Raw genomic sequence first — 27902 nt, 5'->3', positions numbered from 1 at the left:
TCTGGCCCCCTGCCTGATTTTGTAAATAAAGTTTTATTGGCACAAAGCCAAACCTAGTGTAGCTGCTTTGCCACTACAACTGCAGAGTTTAATCATTGCAACACAGATGGTGTGACCTGCCAAACTTAAAATGTTTGCTCTCTGGCCCCTTAAGGAAGACTTTGCACACCCCTGAGCTCAGCAGGATAAAGATGGACAAACAGAGCTGGCCAGCCCTGTCCGGGAGTAAGTGGCTGGAGGGCACGCATAGGGCTAGCTGTCTGTCTGTCATTGACAAAGCCTGGGGCTGCTGCCTCCCCCAGCTTTCAGGCCCTGCAGGCAAGATCCCATCTCCCCATTGATAAGGAGTCAGGTAACAGCAAACAACGAGAGGGACAGTGGGGGCAGTGGTGGATCGTGGTGCCTCTGACAGACACGTGGTGCGTGGCTGGCTGGGTAATGTTCCGGGCACTGGTCACAGCCGGCGCAGCCCTGAAGCCCCGCACAACAGGCTGGGTGCGGGCCATGGCCTCCTACCAGCTGCTGGTGCCGCCCCCAGAGGCCCTTCAGAAGCCCCTCTCTGTCCCCAACCGGCTCTTGTTGGGGCCTGGCCCCTCTAATCTGCCTCCGCGGGTCCTGGCTGCCGGGGGCCTGCAAATGATCGGCCACATGCACAAGGAGATGTACCAGGTAGGCCCACGGTCGGGAGTGCAGGCACCGTCAGCACGCTCTTCCCCGGGAGCTGACTGCATGCCTTCCCCCCAGATCATGGACGAGATCAAGCAGGGCATTCAGTACTTGTTCCAGACCAAGAATCGGCTCACATTGGCCATTAGTGGCTCAGGACACTGCGCCCTGGAGGCAGCCTTGTTCAACGTGCTGGAACCGGGGGACTCCTTCCTGGTAGGGGCCAATGGTATCTGGGGGCTCCGGGCTGCAGACATTGGAGAACGCATCGGTAAGGACGAAGGCTCCCTGTGCCATTTCCCAGGCAGGCACTTGCTCCATCTTGGCCCTTGGAGCCTGGGCTTCCCAAGCAGAAGGCCAGCTGCCCCCCAGCCCCACGGCCAGCCAGTGTTCATGTGCCCTGGTCTCCCAGGGTGCAGGGGGACTCACTGAAGGGAAGCCTCTGGTCTCGGCTCCAGGAGCCCCAGCAACTCTCCAGGGTGCTTCGCCCTAAAATCCCACAAGCATGGGGACATGGTAGGGAGTAAAGTCTCTCTGAGAGAGGCAGGCACTGCCCTGGGCTTAATGATTGATGATGGGTCTGCCACTCTCCGCCTCATTAATGGACAACCCCAGATGGCCTCCAGGTGGCCCAGACCCCTCACTTGGGCCAACCAGCCCCAACCACTCTGGCCCTGTAGGCAGTGTGGCCTCAGCCAGCCTCCCACCCAGCCCAACCTCTATCCTGGGTGGTCTGAGGCTGCCTGTCCTCCTGCAACTCCAGAGGTGGGCTCTGCACAGGGGATTCTGACTCACAGCACCCCTAGAGGACAGGGCGGAATTGCACCACAGGGTTTCCAAGGCCTGCGGAAGCAGACCGCCTCATCTTTCCCCCACACAGAGGCTGGTGTCAGTGAATTGCTGGCCTTTTAGTTGGCAGCCAAGTGCTTTATCCGCCATGCAACTGGAGCTCCTTGAAGTACCCTGTGAAGGGCTCCTTAGACCTGAGAGGCCTCATTGCCAGTACCACTGGAGGCTGGAACAGGGCTTGTGCCTCAGGGCTGGGTCCTCTCATGGGACACACTCCCTGTCCTTGTTCTTCCCCTCCTTGGTTCTGGGGATGTCCCTGCCCCTTCCTTCCAGCTGTCCTGGTTGGGGGGGCAGAGTCCCTTCCCTCCTGGGCACCTGGGCTCATTGGCCCAGCATGGCCACTTCATGGGTGATGGTGGCTGCTGACCAACTCCTCTGCCCATGGCCCCAGGAGCCCGTGTGCACCCCATGGTCAAGGAACCCGGAGGCCACTACACACTGCAGGAGGTGGAGGAGGTATGGAGGTGTGGGATATGCTGGCCTGGGGGCTCTGGTGAGCTGGGAAACCCACCCTGCACCATCCTCTGACTGGAGCCCCAGGAGGGATCCCCATGCCTGGGAGCAGGGGACATGCTGGGTAGTGTGGGCTCTGTCTGACAGGAAAGCCAGTCAGAGGAGGCCATAACCCAATCCAGATGGCACTTACCTTGCAATGGCCAGAGTCCCCACAGGGCGGCAGGAGGTTGGGGTCTCTGGACAAAAGTCCTCTTGGGCAAAGCCCCCTTCCCCAAGCTGACATATACAGGTGAGATGTTGAGGCATGCCAGGCTACTATGGCCTAGACCCTCATTGTCCTTGGTGAGTGTGGCCCTGGCCCTGCCCCCCTGAGAAAAGGCCCTTGGGGGAGGCCAGCCAGCCCCCAGTAGCCCCCAACAGGCTCAGCTGCGGCTCACCCCTGCTCCCCAGGGCCTGGCCCAGCACAAGCCGGTGCTGCTGTTCCTGACCCAGGGAGAGTCATCCACTGGTGTGCTACAGCCCCTCGATGGCTACGGGGAGCTCTGCCACCGGTGAGTGGTCACGGTGACCCATGTGGGACCAGGGAGGGTGCCACCCAGACCTGGCCCAGCCTCTGTCCTCCCATTCCTGGCCGAATCTGGGAGAAGACTGGGGCTGAGGGCACATCCATGACCAGGTGCTTGGGGCCCAAGCGCCCACAGCCCTGCTGCCCTCCACTGTCCACAGCTTGGAGGGTTTGCTGCTGGCTGCTGTCCGGGTGCCTGGGCCTGCAAGTCCTGCCCTACCTCACCCTGAGACCCTCAAAGGGGCCTCAGATCCCACTACCCTCCTGCAGGCCCCTCCGTGGACAGGGGCCCAGGGCCAGGACTTGAATGGAATGGAGAGGTCTTGCCCAGAGAAGATGTTACAGCAGGGGGTGGTCCCAGGCACCATGGGGGTTCAGCACGGTTTCCCATGGATCCCTGCTCCTGGAGGCCATACTGGGGGCTGCTTGGTGTGTCGGCCTCACAAAGGCAGCCCAGGCCATGGCTGCAACAGGACCCGAATGGCACAGCGCTCAGCGTTGGGCACTCTTAAGGCCTTTTTTTTTTTTTTTTTTACTAAAAGCACACGGAGCAGGAGGGGGTGGTGAGAGTTCAGCTGGGTTGTCTTTGGACTCTGCCCCCTGCAGACCTGGACTTCCAGCTGGGGGCCGGGCTTAGCTAAGCCTGTGCAGGGAGACACAGTCTCCCACATCTGCCCCTCACAGCCCTGGGGCCTGAACTCCCAGAACCCCACACCCCACCAGCCCGAGGACCACACAGCCACTCAGGCTGCTGCACCATCTGTGTGCGAGTCCCTGAGGGTGGGGCCATCAGAGTCTGAATGCTGCCCTGGCCCTGCTAGGTTTCCATCTGGTGCTGATCTTCAGGCCCAAGAGACCCCAGGGGAACCCCAGGGAAGAGAGGGCCATGTGTGGGAGGCAGAAGCTTCTACCTGCTTCCTTTCTGGCCTCCAAGGGCACTGGAGACCCCTCCATACACAGTTAGCTGAGGTCTGACCCAAGGTCCTGTCCCACACTACTCCTTCCTTTCAGGTACAAGTGCCTGCTTCTAGTGGACTCTGTGGCCTCCCTGGGTGGGACCCCCATCTACATGGACCAGCAAGGTAGGGGTCCCATCAGTCACTCACCTATTGGGCTCTGCGGGCAGACAGGCCCTGGCCAGACCACTGCTATGGCACTGCCTGGGAGCCCGACTTGAGTCCACCCTTCTGTTGCCCGAGGGCCCAGGCAAAGGGCTCCTCCTTGGCAGCTGGGCAGTCTGCACCCACTGCTTGTGCTGGGCGGTCAGAGCCGGGCTGGGGCTGGGGCCTGAGAGGTGTCTGGGGCAAGAAGAAGGCACCTCTCCTCGGGCAGCCCCTGTAGGAACAGTGTGTCAGGCCTTCTCAATAGGGGACAGGGGCAGGGCCACCAACCAGAGTGCCTCCGTTTCCCCCTGACTGGGGTCCAGTAGTGACTGCCGTGTGTTGTTAAGGTCCTCTTGCTCCTCCGCCCCAAGGAGCCTCCATTCCCAGCCTGGTGCACCCACGACAGTGCTGGCCAACAGCCATCTCCCCACTCAGCCGGGCTAGCTGCTACCTCCTGCAGGGCCTGTCCTAATGGGGGCAGTGAGGGGCCCCTGGGCTGGCCCTCCAATTCCTGCCCCCAAAGGACAGGAATGGTACCGGGGGCACAGGACAGTCCTGGAGTACCCACACTGCACCCCAGGCCAGGCTGGGCCTCTGTGATGGAGGGAGAAGTTGGGTGGGGCCTTGGGCTCGGGTGGTCCCAGCAGGATGGGGATTCGAACTTGAGACACTACTGGGCCCCAGTCCCCGGGCCCCGCAGCACAACACCCCCTGTCCACAGGGATCGACATCCTGTACTCAGGCTCCCAGAAGGTTCTGAATGCACCCCCAGGGACCTCACTCATCTCCTTCAGCGACCAGGCCCGGTGAGTGACCATCCACTCAGGCCTGGCTGTCAGGAAACCCAGGCAGCCCTGAGGAGGGGGGCCCTGGGCCAGTGTTCCCACGGCCACGTCCGTCCGTCCACCAGGAATCCTCACCCTGCCCTGAGCAAGGTGTGCTGAGGCTGCTTCACAGGGACTGTGGCCAGGGCTCAGGGAGACCAGGGAGTGTGGAGCTAGGGGAGGCTGTACAGGGGGCCTGTGGCCACGTGGGGAAAAAGGCCCAGGGTCACCAGCAGGATGAGGGAGCTGAGCTCAGGCCCCACTGCCTCTGGACAATGTCACCTCCCTGTCCCTGTGTCCAGACCCTGAGTCCAGCCAGTCAAGGAGAGAGTTCAGCAGGCAGTTAGCACCCAGCTGCCTTGATCCTTGTCACCCACCAGCTGCTGGGCCAGTGGTTGTACCCTTGACCAGACAGGGTTCTGGGTGAATCCAGGGTCCGTGCTAGATGTAGGGGATTTGACTGTAGCCGGACCGAGGTAGTCAGGGAGGTGCTACTGAGTGAGTGGGCATTGCCTGGCATGGGAGCAGAGGGCAGAGGTCCTGCCTGGGCCTGGGCTCCCAGGGGGCAGTGTCAGCAGACAGCAGGAGAGGCTGGGGACAGATGGCCTGGATAGTGTGTGGTTGCCAAGCTTGCAAAGGGGTGCAGTCACCCCTCAGCCTCCAAGCTTACACCCCAAGGGTATGGCAGCCTCCAGGAGAGAGGACCCCAAGCCCAGATCCTGAGCCCTGGTTTCACTGGCGTTTGAACAGGTTGGCCCCGTTAACACAGAATGCCTTCCTGTCTTCCAGTTATCGCTCTGAGGGGTGGTGATCAGAGGAATGAGGCAGGGTCCCCTGGGGCAGGAGAGACCCACAGAGAGGGCTGGGGTGGGCCACACCATGAGGCAGAGGTTCAAGCGGGCCTCCGCAGCCCCGCCCGCTGGCTCACCTGTGTGAAGTGGGGGCAGAGGTGATGGCCCCGCAGACCCCCGCCCGGGCAGTGCTCAGTCTGACCCCTCTCTGCAGAAATAAGATCGACGCCCGGAAGACGAAGCCCTGCTCTTTCTACCTGGACATGAAGTGGCTGGCCAACATTTGGGGCTGCGAAGACCAGCCCAGGATGTGAGAGCCAGGGCCTGCAGGGCATGGGGAGGGGTGAGGTGAGGGCCAGGGTGGGGCTGGCTGTGGAGACAGGGTAGGGAGGTGCTGACATGGGGGGTGGAAGGCCCGACCTCCAGCCTCTCATCAGACTGAGCCCCACACTCACATCCCCACTTGTCGCTGGAGCCCCTGTATCAGACCGCCCAGGGGTCCCGGGAGTCCACCCCTCCCTCACCAGGCTGCAGGCTGGGAGCAGCAGCATGGCCGCCTGCCCTCCCAAGGACTGTCCTCTGGAGACATCCTGGTACACCCTCCACATCTGACGGGGTCCTCGCCTCTCCCCATCCTGGGCCTGTTTACTCACCCGGCCAGGAGAGGATGAGTTCATTCTGTGGGGCACGGGAAAGGGCCCCAGCCGGCCCAGCAGGCCAGGGGCGGTCAGGGGTGGCTCTGGGGTGCCACCTGCTGTCTTCCAGGTACCATCACACCACCCCGGTCATCAGTCTGTACAGCCTGCGGGAGAGCTTGGCCGTCCTGGCGCAGCAGGTGAGCAGAGCCTGGGCAGGAGGGGCGGCTGCGCAGCCCAGGTCACCCGTGCGGAGGCCCCAGGGAGGAGCCGCCGCAGATGTGGGTGGCGCACTGGGGGCCCCTTCCCAAGCACCAGGCCATGGCTGCGGAGGTGGTTCCCCGGCTCAGGGCTGGACCCCGTCAGAGGGAAGGAGCCCCTGCACCACGGCCTCATACCTTAACCCGCTCCTTCCGCGAAATCCCCTGGATTCGGGGTTTATCGCAGAAGCACTGGCTGGGATGCCATTCCTCCCTGCTCACTGGCGGCAGGTTCAGTCCCCCCTGGCTGGCTGCCGCTGGGCGGGGCCTCGGGGAGGCAGCCATGACCTCTGTCCTCCGGGTCATGGGCTGGAGGGAGTGGTGTGGGGACGGTGACCCCCCAGACGGTACAGCCAGCAGAATCTCCATTGGCCTGGGACGGGCGAGTTCGGTCCAGAGACCCAGCGGTCCCCCGTACCTTAGCTGGTTCTGGAAATGTCCCCAGCACCATGTACATCCATTGTCCACTGACTGCGGCTGCCTGGCCACCTGTGCTGGCGAGCGCTCTTCTCCCAGCCCTGCTTCTGCTCCCCTTTCCCTTTTCTGTTCCCACATTTCTGAGAAGTTCCCACAAATTCTACGGGCTCCCATGTCTTCCCACTGGGAGGCTGAGGGAGCTGGACCCCGCAACCCAGATGCCCTACTCAGGGACCACACTGCCCAGGTCCCTGAGCGGCCCATTGGTGGCCCTGATAAGAGGAGAAGCCCAGCCCCATGGCCTCCAGCAGGGAGCATGGAAATCAATCCGTTGGCCAGTACTGAGGAGACAGAGGAGAGAGGGAGGGACAGGAGCCGGAAGGCGGAGGCGGTTAACGCGTGGCTAAAGGGAAAGCCGGAGGGCCGTGGTGCCAAAGGCACCTCCAAGAACGGCCTGTTGTTCTGGTTGTGAACCATCAGCCCCGGAGAGCCCCCTGCCGCCCAGGTCTGCTCCGACGCACGCGGTGTCACAGAGTCAGGGCTGGGCCCGCCGCAGCTGGTGCTTAGGGAGGAGCAGGAGAGGGGGACTGGAGTGCAAATTAAAATATGCGGGTTCAGGCAGAGATGGGGAGGTGAGGATGGTGGGGTTCACTGTGCAGATGGGGAGGTGAGGATGGTGGGGTTCGTGGCAGAGATGGGGGTAAGGACGGGGGGTCATGGCAGAGATGGGGAAGTGATGTGAGTTCACTGTGGAGATAAGGAGGTGAGGATAGTGGGGTTCATTGTGGAGATGGGGAGGTGAGGATGGAGGTTCATTGTGGAAATGGGGAGGTAAAGATGGGGGGTTCATGGCAGAGATGGAAAAGTGAGGATGAGGATTCACTAGAGATAGGGAGGTGAGGATGGGCATTCACTCTAGAGACGTGAAGGTGAGGAGACCCTGGGCCAGGAAGTGAACCACAGCTGGGCTCTGAGGTGGGGGTGGGGGTGCGGAGAGTGAGTGGGGGGAGATTATGGAAAGGATGGGAGATGATGAGGGTGTGTCCTGGTGCAGGTCAGTGCACTACAGACAGGCGGCAGGGCCCAGAGCCAGAGGGACAGGGATATGGGAGCCACTGGCCCCAGTGGGTGGAGGACAGGGCTCCTGAGGGTTGAGGGACAGTAGATTTGAAAGCACCAGCCCTCCTTCTCCCCAGGTGAGAATGGCCAAGCCCTGAAAGCAGGAGGGGACGGGAGGGGGTGGGAGAGGGACAGAGAACAGAGGGTTATGACCTTGCCACCAATCCCTCTCACCTTACCCCTCTTGTCTCTGGCTCCTGCCAGCTCCAACCTCTCTCCTCCCCGCATCCTCTCCCCCAGATGACAGTGGGAAGAGTCAGGCTCCCCTTACCCTGGTTCTGATGTGGCCTGGGTCTTGTGTGGCCCAGCAGCCCCTTCCCACCCCCTGGTCTGCCCCCACCTCCCCAAGGTGCTACCACTTGGCAGCCCCAGGGGCTATGCAGCTCCAAATGCAGGCTGGTTCCTGGGCAGAGCCAGAGCCAGAACCGGTGGCTTGGGAACTCTGGGGGCCTCTGAATCTGGGCCAGGGCAGGAGCTCGCCAAGCCTGGAGTAGTAGTCTACATTAGCCCATAGGGATAAGCTTGGAATTGCCCCCCATGGGAGTCTGTATTATCATGCCCCCTGCCCCACCCTCGTCAGCTTCCCGGGCCTCTCCCCCAGGGCCTGGAGAATAGCTGGCGACAGCACCGGGAGGTCACCGCCTACCTGCATGGGTGCCTGCAGGGCCTCGGCCTACAGCTCTTCGTCAAGGACCCGGTAAGGGGGTGTGGGTGGGGCCAGGGCATGCTGCTCTGGCCTCTTGGAGGTCTGGACACCTGCTTGGTGCACAGGGTGGTATGGGCCCCACCCAGTGGGGATGGCTAGTCACAGCCCCATGGTCTCTGGCCGCTGGGTCTCCGCACACTGAGACACTTGGCCAGCAGCCCCCACCCTCCCCCAGAGCCTCCCTGTTTAGAAGTAGTTACAAGACCGTGGAGTGGCTCTCCTGAGCCCTCCCAGGCACAGCCCAGTGGTGGGGGTGTGGGGACTCCAGGGCTCATGCCAGAAGGGTGGACTATGAACAACATCAACCATCGGGTAAAGGTGGTGCAGGTGAAACTGAAGTCCCTGGCTGTCCCCAGGTGGCTGTCCTGCCCTTCGAGCCTGGGGTAAGATTGTCAACTTCTACTGTTACTGTTCCGAGTGAGTGCACACTGTTCTGAGTCTCCTTACCGATGGAGATTGAAAAGAATGCCTTCGCCAGCCTGGCTGCCAGGTTGCCACTTCCAGAGGTTGTGTTGTCCTCTTGTACTAAAGACACCATGCCAGGAACAGCACTCAGTTGCAGGTTACCAGTTGGTTACCTGTACGAATCCACTGCCATTCACCATGATCCCTGGGGCTGTGCAGACTGACTGCTCTTCCCCCGGCCCTCTCTCCTGCTGCTGTCCTGGGGAGAGGCCAGGACCAGGCAGGCTGGGCAGGTGGCACGGTGGCTGGTGAATGCACGCAACACCCACCTGCCTGGCTGAGCTGCCTCTTCTGGCAGGCGCTCCGGTTGCCCACAGTCACCACAGTGGCTGTGCCCGCCGGCTACGACTGGAGGGACATTGTCAGCTATGTCATGAACCACTTTGACATCGAGATCACTGGTGGCCTCGGGCCCTCGGTGGGGAAGGTAAGAGGGCTATGACTCCAGCCACAGGGCCACAGGGCCACAGGACTGGAGGGTGGGGTGGGGCATGTGGTGAGAGACAGGACCAGTCCTGTCCTTATGAGGGGAAGCTTCCATCAGCCCACTGAGAGGCTGAGGGGTGGGGTCAGTCCCACCTACATGGAGGGGCAGCTGCCATCAGCACACCCGTGTCCAGCTGACTGACATTGGACACACAGCAGGAAGGCCCAAGACAGCACAAGCAATGAGAAGGAGTGTACCTGTCCATACCCTTGTGACCTCTGCTAGTGGGGACCTGGGCAAGTATTTTCTCCTGCACCCTGTACCCCAACTTGGTGAGGTCACACGAGGTTACCATATATCAGCCTGGCTCAACTGGCCTCTCCAATCCCACTCAGAGTTTCCCCTTCCTTCTGTGTGGACCTGGTGCCTGCGTCGCACGGCCAGCTGAGTGCGCAGTGCTCAGAGGGAGTCTTTGTTGGACAATCCTGACCCCGCCTTTCCTTCACTCATCCTATATGCATGGGGGGATGGCTGAGAGCGGACCTCTGGCTTGGGCTGCATGGCCTCCACGGACAGGGACAGGAGAAGGAGTGACGTCTGCGCCCGCCTGTGTCCCACCTCATCCCCAGGTGCTCCGTATTGGCCTGCTAGGCTGCAACGCCACCCGGGAGAATGTGGACCGTGTGGTCGAGGCCCTGAAGGAGGCCCTGCAGCGTTGCCCACGGAATAAGCTGTGACAGCCCAGTGACCCCACATCCCCTGGGAGGGGTTTGGGAGAGGGTGATAGGAGCACCCAGACTGTAAGGCCCAGGGGCTGAGGCGTGAGAGCAGCTGCCCCAGCCCAACAATGTCGTGGGGGCAGGACCCATCAGGCAGCCTCCCCCGGCCTTTCTGAGCAGGACCCCAAACAGGCCCTTTGGGCTCAGCATCAGCAGCACCTTCCACATGCCCCGTCGCCCCCAAGGGCACTGGCCTCCCTGGAAATATCCAATAAAGAGCCACGTGGCTGGGTCATTGCTCCTCACTGTGCGGTGCGGTCCAGAAGGCTCTCAGGGAGAGCCAGCACTGCCCGGGGCAGACACTGGAACCTCAGTAGTGTGGGCCAAACTCACCTAAGACCTCCCCAGGGCTGCAGAACAGAGCTGTACAGGTAAGTCAAGCCGCCTGGGGGCACCATCACTGCACAGCCTGGCCCAAGAGCTGCAAAATGCATCCACACACACTAACTCCAGACGGAGCCGCACGACCTACAGGGCAAACCCGTGACTCTGCTCACACAGACTAGGACACCCGCATGGACCAGGGCACCCAAGAGCCCAGAGCTGCACCCCTGCATGTATGCCCAGGGGCAGTGCGGGTGCTGAAGGCCTAGGGTCCCTGGCCCCGGGCCACTTGCCCTCAAATGTGCTGCCTAGCCCCTCTGCTCCAGGCTCAGTCCCTCCTCTGCTCAGCTCCCTGTGACCCTGGATCCCTGCTCTGTGCTTGGGTTTCTGCAGCAGTGGGGTGGGGTCTATCCTGCCTCTCCTTCCTAGGAAAGCTCAGACCAGGTGAAGGACACTGAAAACTCAGAAGCAAGACATGCTGGTCTCCCTTCTTGTCGGGGGTGGGGTACCCACAGTCCAATGCTGTCCATGTATCTTGGTGTAGCCATGCACCCCAGCCTCCTGTGCAGAGAAAGTTTGGCCTAGTGTGTCCCTGGATCACTCCCCTGACACTGACTGAGCACAGTCCACTGACATGCACCACTGGGTTAAGGCCATGAGCAGATGAGAGGCCATCATCCCCAGACAGCACTCCCAGCTCCTGCAGAGGTGGGCACGGATGATGGGCACGGGCACTACCATGCCTTTGCTGTGGTCAGCACAGGAACTGGGAGGAGCTCATGGGTCTGGAGCACAGAAAATGAGCAGTGTGGAGAGTTTAGGGGCTAGAACCTGCAGGATCACATAGGCCACGTCTGAGACTCTGGTCTTTGTCCTAAGAGCAGTCCTGTCTTGGTTTGGGTTTCCCCAGAAGGGGGTTCTGAGAGCAGGATTCAAGTGCAAGGCTAATTTGCAGGAGATCCCAGGAATCAGCCATATGGAAGTTCCCTTGTGCTCCCACTCACCTAACACCTCTCCCTTCCACCATCTCATCTGTTGCCATCGATGAGTTCTGCTGGTATCCAGCTCTCCTGTGAGTGGAGTGTATTCTCTCTGCTGTCTGCTTCTCTCACTGAACGTTTTTGAGACTTGTGAATATTTTTAAGGGACTCATGGTTTGTTTCTTCTTGCTGCTAAGTGGTGGTTATTCCTTCTAGGTTGTTTCCAATTTTGGGGCTCTCGTGAATAAGCCTATGACAAACATCCTTGTACAAGGTTTTGTGTGGGTATGTGTTTACATCTCTCTTGAGTAAATGCCTAGGAATGGAATTGTGGCATTTTAAGAAGACACTGCCACTCAGTTCTTCCAAATGATTATAACATTCCACTTCCCCACCAGCCTGTAGGAGAGTTCCAGTTGCTCCCCCTCCCCCTCAACATTTGGTGTTATCTTTTTCATGTAAGCCTTTCTAGTGGGTGTGAAGTTGTATCTAATTTGCATTTCCCTGATGGCATGAGATACTGAGTATCTTTTTATGTGACGATTGGCCTTTTGTGTATCTGCCTTGGAAGAAGCACAGCCAGAACACTCCTTAGGAGTGAGGACGGTGAGACTTTGTCAGGAAGAAGCAGTCCCTAGACAAGTACATCATGCTATGTAGATGGTCGGCAAACAATAGGAAGACCTTCAATGAGATGGGTTGACACAGTGGCTGCAGCGATGGGCTCAAACACAGCAACAACCATGAGGAGGGCGCAGGACCGGGCACTGTTTCATTCTGTTGTACGTGGAGTTGGTGCCGACTCAATGGGACCTGGCAACGACTCTGTCTATGTGTTATTTTCAGTGGTTGCCCTGAAGATCAAAATACACGTACTCAAGTTAACACCCATTTTAAGACCCTTAGGACAGTGCAGGCCAATTTGTCCATGACTTGCACTTGTGATATTGTCCTTTATATCTCTTTACTATATAACACATGTTGTTGTTGTTGTTGTTATGTGTTATCAAGTCGGACCCGACTCATAGCGACCTCTCCTTGGGTTTCCGAGGTAGTATCACTATGGAAGTAGATTGCCCCATCTTCCTTCCGAGGAGTGGCTGGTGGGTTTGAACCACCAGCCTTCTGGTTAGCAGTCAAGTGCCTTAGCCACTATGCTACCAGAGCTCCCACATATAAGTGTGCATATAGGTGTTTACATACATGTACATATACACACCTATATATAAACCCTGGCAAAGATATTTTTCCTTCAAAAATCAAATCTTTTAATGACATTTAAGAAAAGTATATTCACATTTGTGCATATAAAATAAAGGTACTACAAAAGATCTCATGCATTTATGCAGATATTTTCCTTCCTGGCACTCTTCATTCCTTCCTGAAGGTCTGGGGTTCCACCCGGTACGATTCCCTTTCGCCTGAAGAACTTCCTTTGGCATTTCTTGCAGTGCTGGTGTGCTGGAGGTAAATTCTCAGCTCTTTGCTGGATGAGAATGTCTGTATTTCTGAAGGACCGTTTCACTGGGTAAAGGATTCTCAGTCAACAGTATTTTCTCTCTGTGCTCAGATGGTGCCCCACTGCCTACTGGTCTACCTCGTTCCTGGCGAGAACTAAGCCACTCTCTGTGTGGCACTGTATCTCGTGGGTGAAGTGTTCTTTTCACTTTGGCTGCCTTTTCGCTCTGCTCCTTCTCTTGGATCAGCAGTGCCCTGGGTCTCTAGTGCTGCTATAACAGAAATACCACAAACAGATGGCTTTAACAGGTAGGAAATTGTTCCCTTACAGTTTAGGAGGCTAGAGGTCCAGATTCAGAGTGCCGGCTCTAGGGGCTGGGTGAAGGCCCCTTGACCTTGGGCTTCAGCTCTGCCTTTTATTCCAGCCCCTCTGGAGCTGGAGGCGTCTCTTAAGTCAGGCAGCTGCTGGCTGCTGAGGCTGAGGAACCCAAGGTCAGCAGGTAAAATGGCAGCGTCCCAAGATCAGCAGGCAGTGTGGCAGGTTCAGGTCCAAGAAGCCATGCCAAGATTGGCAGGCAACATGGCAGAGCACTGGTTCAAGCCCAGGAACTGAAGACGAAGACCCGACCAGACGCGGATCTCAATGTGCCAAAAGTCAGTGACCTTCCCCAAAACTTCTCCATATATGCTAGAAGCAGCCACGGCCCAGAGAAAACAACTTAGCTGCTCACAGCACTTTCCACCAGGGAGGGGACTACAGTCTCATCCAGCTACGTCCAGCTGCCCAGTCACTCAGAACCATGGCCAGCCAGGTTGACACACCACCTTACCCGCCACAAACAAGCAGTATGTCCGTGATGTAGCTGAGCATGGTTTTCCTGTGATTTATTACCCATGGGATCTGAGAGTTTCTTTTCCCTGTGAATTGATGCCTTTCTACAGTATTTGAAAGTTCTCAGCCATTAGCTCTTCAAGAATTCTACCTGGCCCCTTGTCTCATTTCTCCTTCCAGCACTCCGACTGTTCTACATCCAGCCATTTGGTTTTCTTGGAGTCTGCTCCATCTTCACACTCCCCTTGTTTCCGCTTGTCTCCTTTCTATTGATTCATCTTCCAGCTCACTGGTCTTTCCCTCTGCTGTCCCAATCTTCTGTCAAGCTCATCTATTGGATTCTTCATTTCTACCATCATCTTTTTCCATTTTTAAAAAATATATAGTTTCCACTTCTCTGCTGAACTGTCTTCATCTCTTCTTGGATGTTTTCTCCTTTTGGGAATAGAAATGGAGCACTTTCACTGTTGTTGTTTTAGAGTTCCAGTTCCTGACTTGTGATTCCATCATGTGCGCCATCTCTGGATCGGCTTCTTTTGACTATTGCCTCTTTTGACTGTGGGTTACATTTCTGTTGTTTTTTATGTGTCTAGCCCTAGAGAACTAGACATGTGAGCTAAGGGAGAGGCATCAGTGCTCCAGATGTGATGAGAAGATGGCCCAGGCTATGGTTCATGTAACTACTGGCTTGTCACACCCAACCTGCTTGACTCGATCTGCAATGCACCATGTCCATTGTATAATGCATTGCTGAGGCACCACCCCATCCCCAACCTTAGGACCTTGTAACACCCAGATCATGATAAACAGCTCAAGTCAGTCTTTTGCTTTTCCCTGGCCAAGGGCTCAGTCTCACCCAGGGCTCAAGAACATGCCAGATGCTCCTTCTGAACAGTGAGCAGTTCTCAGCTGAAGACGACATGGTTGCTCCAGAACCCTGTGACCAGCTCCCCTGTTGGGATGTCCTTTCTGCCGTGGAAGCCCCCAGTGTCATGGTCTATGGTAGCACGGATCTGCTAATGAGTCCAGTCAAGCACTGGCCCCACTCAGAACTGACAGCTTTCTGAGTCACCCAATAAATGGGCTTTCCTTAGTGAGGTGTATAGAGCCTCCCACTGAGCATGGGCCGTGTTCTTGGTGGTAGGTGGGGCAAGGTACAAAAGGGTCTGCTATACCTGTGTCTTAGTTCTATAGTGCTACTGTAACAAAAACACCCAAAATGGGTGGCTCTGAAAAAGAAGTGTATTTTCTCACAGTTCAGAAGACTAGGTGCTTGAATTCAGGGCACTGGCTCTAGGGAAAAGCTCTCCGTGTCAGCTCTGGGTGAAGATCCCTGTCGCAGCTTCTGTTGTTCCTCAGTTCCTTGGTGTTCTTCCTCCCATTTGTACTTGGTTGTCTCTCTGTCTCCTTGTGAGTTAGAGTGATTAGATTAAGGATGCACCCTATACTGATACAATTCCATTAACAACAAACAAAACCTATTCCACAACAGGATCCCAGGCACAGGAGTTAGGATTCCAACTTCTTCTGGGGGACATCTCTCAATCCATAACACCTTGAAAGCAATGTCTCAGCATGCCCAAGATAACTGACCTCTGCCACTGTCATCCATGTGACGGACTCTTGAAACTCTATAAGTCTTATCTCACACCCTTTGGATGGGCACCCCTTATAAGGCACCAAAATACTTTACAGTGAATGCCCCCAGGCCTGATAAACATGATGTCATCAATACAGTGAACCAGCATGCAAGTCCACGGAAGAGCCAGATGATTAAGGTCCACCAGGTCTATGTTATGACACAGAGCGGCCAGGTTAACATCAACCTGGGGCAACACTGTCAACTTCTGTTACCTGTTCTGGGTGAGTATACACTGTTCTGATCCTCCTTACTGAAGGGGATTGAAAAGAATGCATTCTCCAGTTTGGCGGCCAGGTGGCCAGTTCCAGAGGTTGTGTTGTCCTCTTGTACTAAAGACACCACATCCAGAACAGCACTAGGTTATAGGTTACCATTTGGTTACCTGTACGAATCCACTGCCATTCACCATGATCCATGGGGGCATACAGACTAACCTCTCTGAAGGTGGCACTAAGCTCTGCTAGTATATCTGGGATACAGTATCTTTCTGAAGGACTATTTTGGTCAGGGAAGCAGGGGTCATTTCAAGGTCTTCTCCTTGGCCTTTTCTGATATATGGATTTTACTCCTGCTAAGGAGCTCTGGTAGCATAGTGCCTAAGGCACTTGACTGCTAACCAGAAGGTTGATGGTTCAAACCCACTCCTTGGAAGGAAAGTTGGGCAATCTACTTCTGTAGTGATACTGCCTCGGAAACCCAAGGAGGGGTCGCTATGAGTCGAGTCCAACTCAACGGCACATAACAACAACAACCACAAGTATAGTCACCCACATGTACTCAACATCAGTGAAATGACCATACTTATGAGTCAGATTTGGACCAAGATTCTGTTTTCACAAGGCCTTTGTGTTCCCTTGTGTTAGTGGTGGCTCAGGCTCTGAATTTCACAGCCTGCAAAGGATCTGGGCATTTCTTTGCCTTGATGTGAAGTTACTGTGGCGTGTGGCCCCATTTCTGTGGGAGGTTTGAGGGTGTGGCTACTGCATGCTTGCTCTGGTATTGCAGGCCCTGCCCCACAGGAGCCCAGAGTCTGGTCATGTTTCAGAAGCGAGAGCCAACAGAGACCAGAGACTGTCTACTGGGGTGGGGCACAAGGGAGTCACTCGACCCTGGTGCAGATGGTTTCCTGGAGTGCAGGGCTGCAGCCAGGTTGCAGTGGACTGTCAATGCATGTGAGCTGGGAAATCAAGCAACAAGAATGGTTGGGAGGTGTTGGTGCCCAGACACCAGGGGACAGGTCCCCTTACACAGCAGGGAAGAGGGTGCCTCCACTGTGACAGGAGGAAGCAGACAGGAGCAGTACCAGGGCAGACAGGCTGGACCAGTGCTGGGGGGTGGGCAGGCTGGCAGCAGGAGCTACAGAAATCTCACCTCTTTGAAATGGGAGGGGGGGACACCTGCTGAGGAGGGGTCAGAACCTAGAGGAACATGAGGCCGATTTGAAATTGTCCACGTGCAAGCTTCTGTACTTCTGCGTTTCTGGGGGGAACTATTCCAGATCCCGTCCTGGTTGTATCCAGCCAGTGCATTAGTTTATTATAGAACAACATATACTATTTCACTCCTGTGAGAACTACAGGGTGAGGACCAGAGAGTGCAGGCAGGGACAGCCCCTGAGCTCCAGCTGCATGTAGACACCAGGCTTTCAGTCTTGACAACATCACACTTGGGGTCAACAAGGCATCACATGAAGCCCACAGCACCTTTATCCCAGTCCCTCATCCTGGGGAAGCAGGAGCAGCTCAGAGGGCTCACCCACCTAGCACCCCCAGACCCATGAGGCCATCCCCTGGAGTCCGAGGGTGGCCCCTGGGGTCAAGTCTACCCACCACCCACCACTTGTCTCAAGCTGAAGTCCCCTGCCCTTCTCCAAATGTCCCAGAGCCTCCTGTGGGCAATGCAGGGAGGTGTGGGTGTCCTGCTGGGCTCTCCTCACTACCCAGAGTCTTGCTCTTCCGGAAGATGCTCTGCATGGCCGCTCTTCGGTCCTTATCCTGGATGTTAAAGACCTGGAACTGCAGTGGGGTGGGGGGAAAGGGCCACAGAGACATCTGAGAGCCCATCACATGTCACAGGCCCTGGACACCATGATGACCCCTGACACAATGCAGGACAATTTGCCCACCCCCCGACCAGTTGGCCTTCTGCCTCTGGGTCTCTGCCTGGACCATTCTCCCCACAAGTGGACCCTACCTGGCCCATCCTCTCCTCCAGGAACACTCATGCTCAGGGTGTACACCCAGGTCTGTTAGAGCCACCACTCCCACCACCATCCTCCCAACACCCAGGTCTAGTGATGGCCTACCCCTCCTGCTGCCCCCCACATACCTACCACCCCTGCCCCCACATACCCAGGTCTCCTACGAGCCCACCACCCCCACTCCCACCAGCACCACACACACAGCCAGGTCTGCCAGTCCCTCACGTTCCTCCCATTTCCACCCCCATCCCTCCGGCCACCATTCCCCACCCTTCTCACTATTGCCCCCCACCCCCAAGAATACCCAGGTGTGCTGAGAGCCCAGACAGGTCCTCCCCCTCTCTGGTCTGCAGAATTTGGGGTGGTGATTCTTAAATGGCAATGGATGACCCCAAGAGACTGTGAGCACCCCATCAGGTGAGAGGTGAGGCTGAAATACTACCAGGTTAGAGTTGGGGGGGCTGGTGGAAAACAACAGGGGGCAGGGTAGGAGGGGTGTTTTTGCTCTAGAGGGTGGAGATAGGAGCAGCAGCAGCCAGAGAGGTAAGAGGCGGGGGGAAAAAAAAAAAAACACAAACAAACCCACCGCCATGAAGTGGGTTTGGACTCCTAATGACCCTGTGCTCTAAGAGTCCTATAATGGCCCTGTAAGGCCAGGGCAGAGCCGCCTACCCCTGGAGACCACAGGGCTTCCCAGCTGTCAGTCCTTACAAGCTTGCCTCATCTTTCTCCCAAGGAGCAGCTGGTGGGTTGGATTCAAACCTCTGACCTTCTGTTTAGCAGCTCAACACCTTCACCACAGCACCCCCAGCTCTCCTTGAGAGAGGCTAGCCCCCCAGATGCCAAGTCATGAGAGGCACCAAGAAGGAGGACTGAGTCACAGGGGCATGGGGAAACTGTTCCCCTGAGCAGGGACTGGCTCGGGCATGCCACCCTAGCTCCCAGAAAGCAGCCCTGGGGCCACAGGGGCCCTGGAGAGAGAGCCACCCTTCTGGCCCCCACATCACCCTCTCCCCAACAGACGTTCTTACTGTCTGCAGGGGGCCTGACCCGGCTCCTGACCTGGGGATGGCCAGGGGCTCTGTGCCCACCTTAGGTGGCCCTGACCCCACACAGCCCCTCCAGCTGGCTGCACCCACCTTGTCCAGCAGGGCATCGAAGTAGGCAGTGGCCCAGTAGGCTGGGTCGCTGGCGGGCAGCTGCAGCAGGGCCTTGATCCCGTTGTCGATGCGCGGTGGCGGGCTGCGGCCCAGGTGTGTGACGTGGATGCGCAGGGACGCCTCGGGCTGGCTGGCAAAGCGCTCCACGCGCTGGTACAGGGTGCCGAGGTCCAGGCCCGTGGCCTGCAGCAGGTTCTGCCCGGGCCACAGGAAGTGCGGCAGGTTCCTGGTGGCCAGGCAACAGAGCAGCACCACCAGCAAACGGTACACGGCGCCCTCCAGGTCCGCCCAGTCCTCGGGCGTGGGGAACAGGACCGAGGCCCACAGCAGCACCATCTGGGGGTGGGGCGGTCTGCTGAGCCCACCCGCCGGCACCCCGCCCCCACCGCTCCAAACTCCGAGCCAGCTGGGGTGGCCGAGCCCACCCTCTCCTCCGGTCAGAAGGGGTAGCAGGGCATCCACTTGGGAAGGAAGTGCCAGCACCCTGCGACTCCGCAGGCCCTCGCTTCCCTTCACCTCCTTGCCCTACTGGGGTGGTGGGAAGCGGCAGTGCACTCGGACGCTGCCCGGTGGTGGGTCAGAGCCCGCAGCCCAGGCCCCATCAGGACTCGGTTTACCCTCCAGTCACAGCAGCTCTGGGAGCCGCGATGAAGGGCCAGTTTTCCCTTGTGGCAGAAGGGGGCCCCTGAGAGGTGACAAGGCTTTCCCTAAGTCCCCTGGGTGCTGTTCCCCTTGAGGGGAGGACCCTTCTCAGGCCTTAGGAGCTAGCCGGGACCTTGACAGAGGATGTCAGTGTTCCTGGCCCAGGGTGCCAAGTACAGGCCTGGCTGCCTGGCGCCCTGGGGGCACACCCCTGCCTGCTCCTCCGTCGCAGCCTCACTTCCTCCCACCCAGGCAGGCCCGCGAGTCCCCTGGCTAGCTCCAGAGCTCATAGGGGAGGGGCCAGGCGAGTCCCACACACACCCACCTTCAGGTGGCGGAAGGTCAGGCCCATGCTCTGGCTGCCATCTTGCCAGCTGTCATGGTTGACCCGGTCCAGGATGGAGAGACTGTCCAGGCGGTGACCAGGGAGCGAGCCGAGTACACTTACTAGTCTCGTCAGCAGGTGGTCCGTGGAGACCCTGAGACCCAGATGTGCCCCAGTCAGCAGCTGGAACCCCTGTGCCCACAATCCACCGCTCGAGAGAAGCCCCCTGGCTTTGCTGCTTTCCAGTTTTGGGAAGCCCCTGAGCCCCAGGAGACCACCCAGGTCTGACAGTGGCCCCTGCAGTGACACAGGCCCTGTTGGACCCACCCCAGTTGCCTCCTCTTTTTCAAAATGGCCCTCTGTGGGTTTTAAGGGTGCAAGGTCAGCTGCCACACAACTCAGGGGGCTTGGGGTAACCCAGGCCAGCCAAGCCCCTTTGGTACAGACTGGAAGGTGGCCCAGGACCTGGACGCTTCCTTCCCCTTCCTCTCCCCATTTCCTCTCTCACAGACACTGATTCCTCCCCTCGTTACCCTGCAGACGGGGTCCTCACAGAGGAGGGGCTACTGGAGCCCCAGGGCCGGGTGCCAAGGGGCCTCCCTCCTAAACTCCTCAGGTGAAGGGACCCTCGTGGGGTAGGAAGACACTGTGGTTTGTGAAGGGCAAGCTGGGAGAAGGTTCCAGAAAAGCCCAGAGCTACTTAGTCTCCTTGACATTGTGTGCCTCCCCGTGGAGACCCTCTGCCACCTGGAACCTGAGACCTTGCCTCCCTGCCTCCCACCTGAGAGGGAGGGAGTGGGCTCGAGGCCCGCCCAACTCACATCCTGATATGTGGATCTGTGAACTGGAAGGAGTTCTGGTGGCACAGTGCTAAGGAATTTGACTGCTAACCAAAAGGTTGGTGGTTCAAACCCACCAGCTGCTCTGAGGAAGGAAGATGGGAAAATCTACTTCCATAAAGAAGTAGGGGGTCACTGTGAATTGGAATTGATTTGATGGCAGTGGGCTTGATATTTGGTTTACTGTGAGCTGGGACCTACACACCCCTCCTCAGTCACTCCTGCCCAGGTACCCGGTGAGCAGGAGAGGGCACCCTCCCACACTCAGAGAGCAATGATGCTGGGCATTTGGGGCTTAACCCCAAGGTTAAGGCATTGGGCTGCTAAGCAAAAGGTAGGTGGTTTTAACCTATCAGCTGGGTCCACAGGAGGACGAGGCGGTCTGCTTCCGTGAAGACTGACAGCCTTGGAGACCCTGTGGGGCAGTTCCCCTCTGTCCTCTAGGGGCGCTGTGAGTCAGAATGGACTCCACGGCAGTGGGTGTGGTTTGCTTTGCTTCTGTGAAGAGTGACAGCCTTGGAGACCCTGTGGGCAGTTCCACTCTGTCCTCTAGGGGCTCTGTGGGTCGGAATGGACTCCAGGCAGTGGGTGTGGTTTGGCCTTTGCTTCTGTGAAGATTGACAGCCTTGGAGACCCTGTGGGCAGTTCCACTCTGTCCTCTAGGGGCGCTGTGGGTCAGAATGGACTCCAGGGCAGTGGGCATGGTTTGGGCTTTGCTTCTGTGAAGACTGACAGCCTTGGAGACCCTGGGGGCAGTTCCACCCTATCCTCTAGGGGCGCTGTGGGTCAGAATGGACTCCAGGGTGGCGAGTTTGATTATAGCAACTCCTGTAGGATACAGATGTCCCAGGGGCAGAGGTGGGCGACCGCACAGACCCCTCACTGCCTGAAAAGAAATCACCCCATTCACTGCTCCCCCAGCTCCAACCTGCAGACCCAGAGGTGTGCCTACCTCCAGTCCTGGGCGCTGGCTGGCACCAGGTCCACCCCCTGGCCCAGGACTCTCTCCAAGCTGCCCGTGGGGAAGGCGGTTGCCAGTGGGGCCCCCTGTGGGGTGGGTACCCCGTGTCGTCTCCTCACCACAGGCACCACATTGAAGCGGACGGTCCTCCAGCCACTGGACACCAGCAGGGACAGGTGGAGCGCCCCCTCCCGCAGGCTGGATGCGTTCAGCGAGCCTGGATGGGGGCGGGCGCTGAGAGCATGGCCACCCTGGCCCCGTGCCCCTGCACCGCCCCTCGGCCCGGAATAGTCCAGGCACTGCCTGCCTGCAGCCCTCTCAGTCCTGCCCCCGGGGCCCTGTCTGCAGGCAGCTGCACCTCACCTCCCAGCTCCTCCTCCCTCCCTGGCTGGGGTCAGGAGGCTGGCAGGGCCCCCAGAGGAGCAGTTTGACCCGAGACAGGACCCCTACCTGCCTCAGCCAGGGGGGTGGTTCTGAGGGCCATCTGCTGCCCTAGTGACCATGGTCCCCGTGCCCTGATGGCCCTCATCCCCAGTAGTCCCCTCGTCTGTGGTCCCGCCCCAGGCAGCCATCTGGGAAACCTCGCGGTGTCCCTCCTTCCCTCCCCCAGCCCCCAGCCCTCTGTGGCTCCCCCTGAACAGGACATGGCACCCCGCACATAGACCTCTTCCCTCACCCCACTGCCCACACCCACCCCAGCTGAGCCAAGCCACGCCAGCCCCAGGCATGCCCCCCACCCCTGCCAGGACCCCACCCTGCCTGGCCACACTGCAGCCCCCCCCCCAGCACTGGGCTGCTCCCTCAGCGCGCCCCGTCCCCCAGCAGAGCTGCCTTCCCGGTTCACTCGGCCCATCGGCACCTGAGCAGCCCTCTGACTGGACGAGGTGGCCTGAGCTGCCCGGGTCCTGTGCCCCTTTCCCAGGGATGCCCCGAGCCGCCCTGCAGCCCTGTGGCCTTTCCCAGGATGCCCCAAGCTGCCCCGGGCCCTGTGCCCCTTTCCCGGGGACGTGCTAAAAGATCTTGTGTAATTACAGTTAAGTATCTTGGTTCCAGGTGGAGACTGAGTGGGAACACCCCTTCTGGTTGGGTTACATTTTTCTTACTTTGGAGGGAGCCCAAAAAATAGGAGTGGGCCCTTCAGGGTGGTGGCCTGGCCTCTGGGGTGAGGCTCGGGACTTTCAGGGGTGGGGCCAGGGCAGGCTCATGGGCACATGCGGACCAAGCTCGCCCGTGACCCATCCCGTTAGGGTCCCGGCATCCCTCATCTACGTGCCTCATCTTCCCCACCTGAGATGGGTGGGTGTGACCTCCCAGGGGCAAGCAGGGCTGTGTCCCCAGGCCTCTGGGCAGCCCCCGGCATGTTTCCTGTCCACCCAGCGGCTGTCAGAGACCCAGCCTGAATTTGTTCTCACCCCCCAGTGTCCATTCGCCTCATGGGAGCAACCCTTGTCTACCCGCTGTATCCATCTGTGCGGCCTGAGGTGTCCCTCCTGGCCCCAGGGACAGGGCATCTCCCAGAGGATCCCTGGTCCTGCTCAGCTTTTGAGGCTGTCACTGTCCCAACACAGTTTCCTCTCTCAGCCACTGACAGTCGTGCTCTGTCCACAGGCAGTGGCTGGGGAGGTGGCCAGCCACGCCCACTGTGCACGTGTCCACCACAGCCCCGCCTCACAGCGCCCACACTGCTCCCACTCCCACGGCTGCCCCATCCCTCTGAGCTGAGTGCCACCGACCAGTGTGGAACTCCTGCACACCCAAAACGGGTTCTGACCTAGCAGTGTGTCTCTCATCTCAGAAACAAGCTGGGGGGTGATAAGGGGGCTGACAGTTTGACTTGAACCAGTGCTGATCCCGACAGTGGACCTGCTCCAACCACTGGGGACAGGGACAGGTGGGAGGGGCCACAGTAGGTCAGACCTCAGGCCCAGTCCTCCCAAGCCGCCTATGGTAATTACTGGCTCAGGGGAGGACCAGACGGGGGACGGGGCAGGAGGGGGCAGGAGCCAGATGACTAATGACAGGCCCCGCCATCTTCAGGGGCTGCTCCCTTCCCCAGCACAAGGCCCATCTGGGGAGGGCCCTGCCCATGGTGTGCAGGTGGCCCTGTGGTACCACAGACAGTCTGGTAAAGGGCGGCAGCTGTGGCATCCTGGTGCTGAGAGGTGGTCTAAAAGCCAGAGAGCTTCAGACTCCCCTCTCAGCTTCCCAGCAGGTGCCTGACACACCCCAAGAGAAGAGGATGGCCTTGCAGTAGGGTGGCTGAGTCCCCACCCCAGTGCCACCTGGTGGACCAGGCACCAGTTCTGGGAGCCCTGAGCAGAGCATGCCCCTGGGGGGGGGGTCTGAGCATCCCCACCCCCGACCTTATGGGCTGGGCGCCTCAGAGGAGCCAATACCAGGGCAGGTGCCCAAGGACTTGGGGCAACAAACTTGTAGGAAGGAGTGGCAGCCATGCCACATTCCTGTCCCTGCCTCAGGGAAGCAGGAAATTGTCTGGGTCTCCAGGCCCCCACCAAGGAGCCCATTGTCTTAACCCTATCTGCCACCCACAGTCCCTGCTGTGCTCGCCCTGGATGGGAGACCCTGCTTCTGCCCTGTGGGAGCCCTGCCATCTAGAACACACCCTACCCCTTCAGTCACATCAGCTGGGCATTGTGGGGAGGGGCTGTGGTCAGCCCTCTCCTCAGCTCAACTGAAAGGGCTCACTTCAGGCCCTCTCAACACTCAAGACACAATTAGCAACATGGTCACCAATGGAAACAGATGTGCACTCACACACACGTATGTACATGGTTCACACACATGCAGCCACACATGTGTATATTCACACACACTTGCACACTCGCACAATACACACATGCAGTCACATATGCATACATACACACTCACACATACTTGCACACATGCAAACTCACACACATACACACATGCAGTCACATATGCATACATACACACTCACACATACTTGCATAGATGCACACATACACACATGTACACTCACATATGCATATACACACACTCACATGCAGTCACACACATGTACACTCATGCATGTATGCACACTCGCACACATCCATATGCTCATGCACATGCAGTCACATGAATGTACACACATGCACATACTCTCACACATGCAGTCACACATGCACACTCATGCATGCATACATGCACTCACACACATGCATGTACACCCACATGTGAATACACCCATTCACACATCTGCATATGCATGCACATTCACACACATACACACTTGCTCCTCCCAACTTGGTGCAAAGTACCAGATGCCACAGTGGGGTCGACTGTGAGGACAGTAGCGATGGGCGGTGGCTGGTTACACACTCCCCTGCCTAGAGCTGTGTCAGAGACCCCAACCAGAAAGCCAACTGGAAACCAGTGAACTCCCCATCAAGGTTCTTGCCATTTCAAAAGTAATATTCATTCAGTTCTTATTACAAAAATCACTATGTGAAAATTAGACTATCCAAAATGCATGATCTTTGTTAGAAGGACACAGAGCTGGAAGGATTCAGAACGACGTCTCCCAACTCCTGTGCACCCCTGCACACAGTGACCAACATGTGGATTCACATGTGCACCCGGACACACACCCTGAGCTGTCCCACCGCTGCACACACAGTGACCAACGTGTGGACTCACACATGTGCACCCGGACACGCACCTTGAGCAGTCCCACATTGTGCATACCTACCCAGCAGTCATGCAGGTGAACACACAGACCACGCACACGGTGCCCACCCATGCGCCCCCACACACGGCGCAGCCACCCATACCTGGCGCGACGAGCCTGTGGTGCTTGCAGTGGACAATGGCAGCCACCAGCAGCTCCCTGAGGACGCCCAGGACCTTGCTGGGCGCGATGTGGCCGCGGCACTGGGCTCCGCTCTCTGAGGAGGCGCTGAAGACATCTGCCGCGGTCCACCGCTCCAGGCCCGCGCCTTCCCTGGGGACGCCCAGGCGGCAGCAGGCAGGGCCGTCGGCGGGCTCGGTGGCGCCCGCCTCCTCGATCAGCAGAGCCTGGTCCTCCAGCCCCAGGGGCACCTCCAGGTCCAGAGGCTCCTCGGAGGAGCGCAGCGCGAACTGGAAGGCCCCCAGGTCTCGGGAGTAGTCGACGAGGAAGCGGGGGTCCAGGGCGTGCACGCGCTCCAGCACGGTCAGCAGCACGTCCTCCGCGCGCTGGAAGTCCTGGGCCCGGGCCGCCGCGCGCGACCGGACCGCCTGCAAGTACTGGGACCACAGGGCCACCTGCACGGCCATGGCGGCGGCGGGCGGGCTGAATAGCAGAGCGGGCCCAGGCCTTTGAAGCGGGTGACTCAGTCCCCAGCAATCAGGGATGTCGCGCGGCCGGGCTCCGCCCCCCTCGCCGGCCCCACTCGCCTCCCGCCCAGGCCGGCCCCCAGCGGGATCCGGACTGCTCCTGTCCCCTGCCCGGCAGCCCAGGCTCTGCGGCGTCAGGCCCTGGCCGCCCAGCCTCCCCGCGAGTGGGAGGGGACACGCACCCGCCCACTGCCCCGAGGAGCAGGTGAGGCCGGGCGGCTTCCCGGTCCGCGCCCCCGCAGACCGCCGCGGAGCCGCTGAAATGCCGGTCACACAGGCGGCGGAGGTCCCCCGGTGGGTTCTGCCTCCCCCGCCGTGCGCAGGGCGGTCCAGCATCCAGCCCTCCGGAGGGCCCTGTCCCCACGCCCCGCCTGAGACCTTCGCCCAGCGGGCACCCACCCGGGCCTGCGGCTGGAGGGTCTGTCCCAGGTGGAGCTGGTCTTCGTGGCTCCGCCTCCCTGGGCTGGAGGGCACGCCTTCCCCAGCACCTGCTCCCAGCGCACTCAGGGCTGCACAAGTCCCAACGGGCAGAGGGCGGTCCCACGCCCGCGACCCTTGGCCCTGCCACCAGGTGCTTAGCCGCTGGAGGCTGCAGACGGAACACAGGCGACTTCCCACGCAGGCGCCGGCCCTGGACGGCCTGCAGCCCTTCAGGGGAGCCACTGGCCCCGCCCATGGTAGGACCTGAGCCCCAGCCTGAAGTGCAGGTGGTGGTACTACAGGGACATGGGCACCACCCGAGGTTGGGTCTCAGCTGCCGAGCCCCCAGGATGGGGAGCTCACCCCTCACCAGGCAGCCCACACCAACTCCAGACAGACAGGCACCCCGCACCTCTGGGGCCTGTCCTCTTGTCCTCCAGGGTGGCAGGAGCAAGGCTGTGCCTCCCAACTGCAGCTGCAGCCCAGGCTCAGGAGCCGCCAGCCCACTGCCCCCAGCCCTGTCCGCCCTGCCGTGTGTGGTCTCTGTCTCCGAGGGACTCTGACCTTCAGGGGGTGCCAGGGCTGTAGCCTCCCCTCTTGGGAAGAGTCAGGAGACCTGCGGCCTGGGCCTTCAGGGTCTCAGCCCTCAGCCTGGGCTCGGGGTGTGGGCAGTTCATGACCCAGCTCTAGGCCTGGCCTTTAGCTCTGTGAGGTCCAGGGAGGCGGATTTGGTACTCCCAGGAATCCCCTGGGGCGATCTCCCGGGTCCCAGTCCATCGAAGGTGGCCCTTGGTTGCAGCCCTGCCTGCCCCTGCACCCCACCCCTGCTGTCCTCTTCAGGTGCCTTGGCACCCTCCACCCCTTGACCCCAACCCCACGACTCTCCTTTCAGCGATGTCACCTGGCTGGGCACACGGCCCCCCTTTGCTGATGTCCTGCTCTACATGCATTTTACATATGTGTACGGGTATGCGTCTACATACACCCTCTTCCCTGGGCCCTATCGGCACCCCATGCAGTTGCATGTCTTTACTCCCCAGCGTCAAAGGGCACAGTCCTCCAGTTGCCGAGTCTGCCTGGGACCTCAGGCACCTGCAGGCCGGGGAGTCCCCACACCACCTTTACTTCTCACCTGCTGGCTGAAATGAGGAATTCACTCTGCACCTCCGGAGGCTGCCGTAAGGTCAGGGGGCCTCAACCCCTCTCACTTCTGACCTGCTGGCTCCCACCACTCCCTTGGGTTTGCAAACTTGTTCCAACAGCCCACAGGAAAGCACTGAACTTGGAATTTCAGCTTCATTACAGCGGAAAGGATACAGACACAGAGACACAGAGGGCTCAGTCTAGGAGGGTCCCCACCACGGAGCTCCCAGTCCCAAAAGGCACAAGTCACCCTTGGTGTATCAATGCCTCACCAACCCCAAAACTTATGGACTATCCCGCCTGGAACTGTTACTGGGACCCCGTTATGTGGATGCCCTGGCTGGTGTAGAGGGAGAATGCACTTGGCTGGTTCGAGCCCACCCAGAGGCCCCTAGGACAAAGGCCTGAAATCTTCTGAAAAATCAGCCATTGAGAACCCTGTGGGGCTCAGGCCTACAGTCACTGTGGGAGCTCACCCCTCACCAGGCAGCCAAGCCAACTCCAGACAGGCACCATGGGAACACTGCAAGGAAGAGTCAGGGTGGTCACTGACCGACTCAGCTCCCTCCCCTGAGT

At 59.0% G+C, this 27902-nt stretch overlaps 2 protein-coding genes across 2 annotated transcripts; one reads left to right on the top strand and one right to left on the bottom strand.

Moving 5' to 3' along the window:
- Positions 1-438: 438 nt before the first annotated feature.
- Positions 439-10020, top strand: AGXT (alanine--glyoxylate and serine--pyruvate aminotransferase). The gene is made up of 11 exons (XM_007941465.1): positions 439-669; positions 745-937; positions 1907-1971; positions 2422-2522; positions 3548-3618; positions 4361-4445; positions 5469-5564; positions 6020-6089; positions 8287-8382; positions 9155-9283; positions 9913-10020. Exons 1-11 carry the CDS (start codon positions 439-441, stop codon positions 10018-10020), a joined length of 1245 nt encoding a protein of 414 aa, XP_007939656.1.
- A 7122-nt stretch (positions 10021-17142) lies between these two features.
- Positions 17143-26439, bottom strand: MAB21L4 (mab-21 like 4). Its single transcript, XM_007943354.2, has 6 exons — positions 25946-26439; positions 25220-25719; positions 21417-21642; positions 19626-19779; positions 18638-18994; positions 17143-17313 (listed from the first exon to the last, which is right to left on the bottom strand). Exons 1-6 carry the CDS (start codon positions 26437-26439, stop codon positions 17143-17145), a joined length of 1902 nt encoding a protein of 633 aa, XP_007941545.2.
- Positions 26440-27902: the final 1463 nt, after the last annotated feature.

Source organism: Orycteropus afer, unplaced genomic scaffold (assembly GCF_000298275.1).
Source record: "Orycteropus afer afer isolate SDZICR_OR568_19922 unplaced genomic scaffold, OryAfe1.0 scaffold00006, whole genome shotgun sequence".
Lineage (NCBI taxonomy): Eukaryota > Metazoa > Chordata > Mammalia > Tubulidentata > Orycteropodidae > Orycteropus > Orycteropus afer.
This window is presented reverse-complemented; position numbering and strand designations above follow the sequence as displayed.